Source organism: Sinocyclocheilus anshuiensis, unplaced genomic scaffold (genome assembly GCF_001515605.1).
Source record: "Sinocyclocheilus anshuiensis isolate Anshui unplaced genomic scaffold, SAMN03320099.WGS_v1.1 scaffold1848, whole genome shotgun sequence".
NCBI lineage: Eukaryota > Metazoa > Chordata > Actinopteri > Cypriniformes > Cyprinidae > Sinocyclocheilus > Sinocyclocheilus anshuiensis.
Window position 1 is genome coordinate 57,091 of NW_015558631.1, and position 4,174 is coordinate 61,264.

General features: G+C 37.0%; 1 protein-coding gene across 1 annotated transcript; it reads right to left on the reverse strand.

The window, feature by feature from the left end:
* Window positions 1–478: 478 nt before the first annotated feature.
* Window positions 479–3,514, reverse strand: LOC107680808 (arylacetamide deacetylase-like). Its single transcript, XM_016476855.1, has 3 exons — window positions 3,101–3,514; window positions 1,563–1,791; window positions 479–552 (listed from the first exon to the last, which is right to left on the reverse strand). The coding sequence occupies exons 1-3, from the start codon at window positions 3,239–3,241 to the stop codon at window positions 479–481; spliced, it is 444 nt and encodes a 147-aa protein (XP_016332341.1). The 5' UTR covers window positions 3,242–3,514.
* Window positions 3,515–4,174: the final 660 nt, after the last annotated feature.

Here is a 4,174-nt window from a genome sequence, read left to right on the forward strand (position 1 = left end):
ATTTCTTTAACTTTCTTTTTTGAGTTTTCCCACACAGACTATAGCACACACACACACACACACACACACACACACAGACAAACGGCCCCCTGAAGACAATGAAGCTGATGACCTGTTCTCCAGGCACCCCTGTGACGTCACCTGACTGCAGTAGCCAATCAAGATGGGCATTTACCAAACATGCTTTAAACACCGGCACACGATGAGTGTTCCCATAGAGTCAACATCATGACGCAGTGTTGAGTTCCACTTCAATAGGGAACTGAGGGAATATTTTATTACAAATTGGGTTATATGTGATATTTATTAATTTGCTGATAATTAATTAACAATTTAATGGCTGTAATAGAAATTATAAGCACAATTACATAAAATCAATCAATCAATAAATCAATCAATCAATCAATCAATCGCCAGATCCTGTGTGACCTTGTTGAAGCAAGCAAGCATTTTTTATTGAATGAACAACATTTGATACTTACTCTACAGACACAATAACTGCGTTGAGCTCTGTAACCATGTGCTTGGCTAGCAGATCATATGGGCCCATACCTAAGGTGAGAAGGAAAATATATATATATATATATAATTTTGACTTTTATTTGATTAAGTCTCGAAGTGATGAAAATAGTACTCATGGATTCAAGCAAAATATATGTTACATGTTTTTACCATAGTAATAACAGTAAATTACGCATAATTACATGCAACTAACCCCAATCCTAACCCTACGTGCATGTTAATTATTATAACTTATTGCCGAAATGTATAATTACAATGTAACAAGGACACCTTAAAATAAACTGTAACCCCTTTAACCATCACTTTTTTTTTTTAAATATTAGAGACCAATAGCACTTTAAAGGAAGAGGGATTTTTAGAACAGAACTTTTCTACTGTTTATGTGCGTTCAAAGCAGTTTTCAATCTATGAAATATAACTGATATTTTTTGCAATACCTGACACACTTTTTTAGTCATACAAATAATCAGTCATCTACCGTTTATGATTTTTTATGTGTTAGGAAGCATACTGAAATAAACTCCAGGGTTTTCAGCAGATTTCTTCACCAGTGACTAATCTAAACACCTCTGATTAGCTGTTGCATTCATATACTCAACAGAAACATGTGTGATTGGCTGTAATGCTCAATGCTGCAAAAAAAAGTACTCTTTGGTGCAGCATGAGCAGATATAAATGTAATGCTGCATTCAACATTTTTCATTTATTTTCATATTTTACTTTAATCTTGACAGTCATAATCGATTTTGTTTAATTGTGCACCTAAATTTTTGCACCTGTATCTTGAATTTGGGGTGCATTTTTGTTCATTTTCGTCCCATTTTTGCCTCAAACTGCTGTTAATTTTCAACTCTGAACTGCAACAACCTCATGCATGGCTTCTCTGCAGTCTGATTGAAAAGAAATCCCTCATAGTGATGGAGAACTTAAAACTTTGGCATTCCAGTGGCGAGCTTTCATATAAACACATTTACCTTACCGTTAAGATATGAAAGCTAGAACACTCCATTATACAGCAGTGTGTGATTAATGGTACTCACGGGAGCTGCCAAGACACCATCCTCCTCCATGCAGGTATATGATGGCTCTTCTTAGCTCTCCTGTTTCTTCTTGCTGGGTTGGCTGATACACAATCACCTCTACCCCATCAAAATTCTCATCTGACACTTGCACCCTCTCATCTGACACAGGCACTACTCGCTCTGCAATGGTGATGAACATCATAACTTTCATGTAGTGCAATAGTCCCATCCGCTCACTCAGTTCTGCCTGTGAAGAGGGGGGAAAACAAAAATATACATTTAAACTGCTGTTTCTGGGAGCTCCCAGTGGAAGTCACACGGTGCCTGGCTGCATTTTCTCAAAAAGGTTTTGAACAGGGCAGGCGCATGGTTAATCAGCTGAGATCATCTCACTAATAGCCAGAATCCCCTAATCATTTGCTTCAGTGGACAACAGCCCATCGTTAAGCCACTTGATGTTAAATGATGTTTACTCCAGTGATGTTCACAGTGTTCGAATCAAGCCTTAAGTCTCTTGCCACCAGTTCTAGTTTAGTCTTCTATCTCCTTTGGTAATAGGTTAATTTTCTAAACCATGCAGTCTTGACCGTGCAGCAACTTTTAAATGCATCACTATACAAAAACATGAGGAGAGTTCTTCACATGAAAGACCCAGTGTAAATTCAACTGAACTGAAATATAGGACATTAACTGTGACAAGATGATTGACAGGCCAGTTTACGATGACAGGATGCATGTAATATGCAAAAGCACAGTCCATTATAAATGCAAATATGATGTAGCAGTATGTCCCAAAACTTGCCAAATCTCCTGCTTCACACTCAACAGTACTTTTTCTTCAGAAAAGGAGAAGCCTATACTTTTGGGGTATAGTCTAAATGGGTGAGTTGGGATGCAGCATAAAACCCATACCCACACACTGTTATGTTGTCCAGTTGTTCAGCCTTGTTTTATGTATGTATGTAGATATTTATGTATGCATGCATGTGTTTATTTTCCCCAATTTGTTTGAAATTTAAAATAAAATGTTTAATATTTGCTTACCTTTTATGATGTTTAAAATGAAAGTTGGAGTCAGGATGATGAGGAATGGTTTAAAAATCATTAATTTCACACATTTTATTATAAATGTCATTTCAAAATGTAAACTGATGTCCCCATACACATGCATTTATTTAATTGGCATTTCCTGCTATAATATCCAGCTATTATTAGCCACAAAGATTACTATATAAAATACAATGCTCGGATTAAGAATTGACATAATCTCTAAACTGCAAATCTGCTGGTGTGGTGTCATGCCAAACAATCTAAACAAATAAGCACACGTTTAACTTACCCGACATATAGGCTACTACTGTGATTGGTTGCGTAATCACACTCTTTGATCAAGCCTGTCCAAAATAATAACACGATACGAGATATAGGCCTATATGGCCATGACATTGCAAATGCATGGCGATATGTGCGTTACCGGCATTAAACTTTAGACTGATGGCTGTCAATATTACAAGCAGCTCAATACGTGTTAAAATACAAATGCAAGCAAAATTTACCAACTGGCTTAAACTCCTGAAGAAAGAGTCGGCGAGCATTAGTTTCCATCTCTCCTCTATGTTATTCGGGATTGGTGAATAAACGTAGTAAGCTGTTAACGCGCCCAGTAACACAAACACTAACACTCCTTTAGACCGCATTATTTTGATTTAGTTTTGGATCTCGTCTGTGTCTTCTGTTCCGTTTTATGGTTTGTTTGTCTTTTCTCAAAAAGTCTTCGGCAATTGAAGCCTCCGTCAGCTGCGTTTATTAGTCATTCAGTTCTCTCTGTGTTAAAGTGTAATCCTGGATTAATTTTGGACTGGAGCCAGCGAGATATGACAACACGTGTTAGTGTCATCTGATCGTGATACTGTGCCTGCATGTGGAAAGCTTTGCGCTTGAGCGCGCGCTGCTCTTCTTATCCGTTCTGCACCGTGTCTTGCGCAAAGAATACAGTGGAGTCGTAATGAAACGCAACTGGAGCTTCAGTGCATTACGCAGAGCTCTCAAATTCCTCAGATAACCTTGAGGGGTCATTGCATGCTTTGGTGTGGCTATCTAATACCCACGTTTAAAATGTGGTGAGAGATTCCAGTTTTCTTGAACACCTAATGTGTTGAAATTTCTACAAGGTTCAAGCCTTTCAAAAAGTACTCTCACTGTAAAATCCAATAGTTTACCTTACTTAGATTTAGTTAGTTATCTTTACTTAGTTGTTATACTTACTAGGTTTTATTAAGTTACAGCTACTTTCAAGGCAAATAAAACAATTTACTTACTGTTTTGAGTGACACGTACTTAAAATATTCAAGTAGCCACAAAGGAACCAATGACACTAATAAACAAGTGAGAGGCAGCAGTGCACTAATATGTTGCTAATGTGCAACATAAAAACAGAAGAAGAAGAAAAGAAAAATAGTCTTAATAAACTTTTCACCCATTTCCTCCATGTCTGCAGTTATCTTTCACTAGTTGCATTCACTCGTTTCCCAAAATCATCTTGAATGTTGAATTTTCAATACAACTGAAATATTTGAGAGAACATCACATAAGCTCACTTCATAAATTGATGTTGATTTTCCTAAAATGTG

Coding starts and splice junctions, on each gene's coding strand:
- LOC107680808 (XM_016476855.1), bottom strand. CDS start 3,241: ATGCGGTCTAAAGGAGTGTTAGTGTTTGTGTTACTGGGCGCGTTAACA. Junction 1,792..3,100: donor TCAGGAGTTTAAGCCAGTTG/GTAAATTTTGCT, acceptor CCCTCTTCACAG/GCAGAACTGAGTGAGCGGAT. Junction 553..1,562: donor ATGGTGTCTTGGCAGCTCCC/GTGAGTACCATT, acceptor TTCTCACCTTAG/GTATGGGCCCATATGATCTG.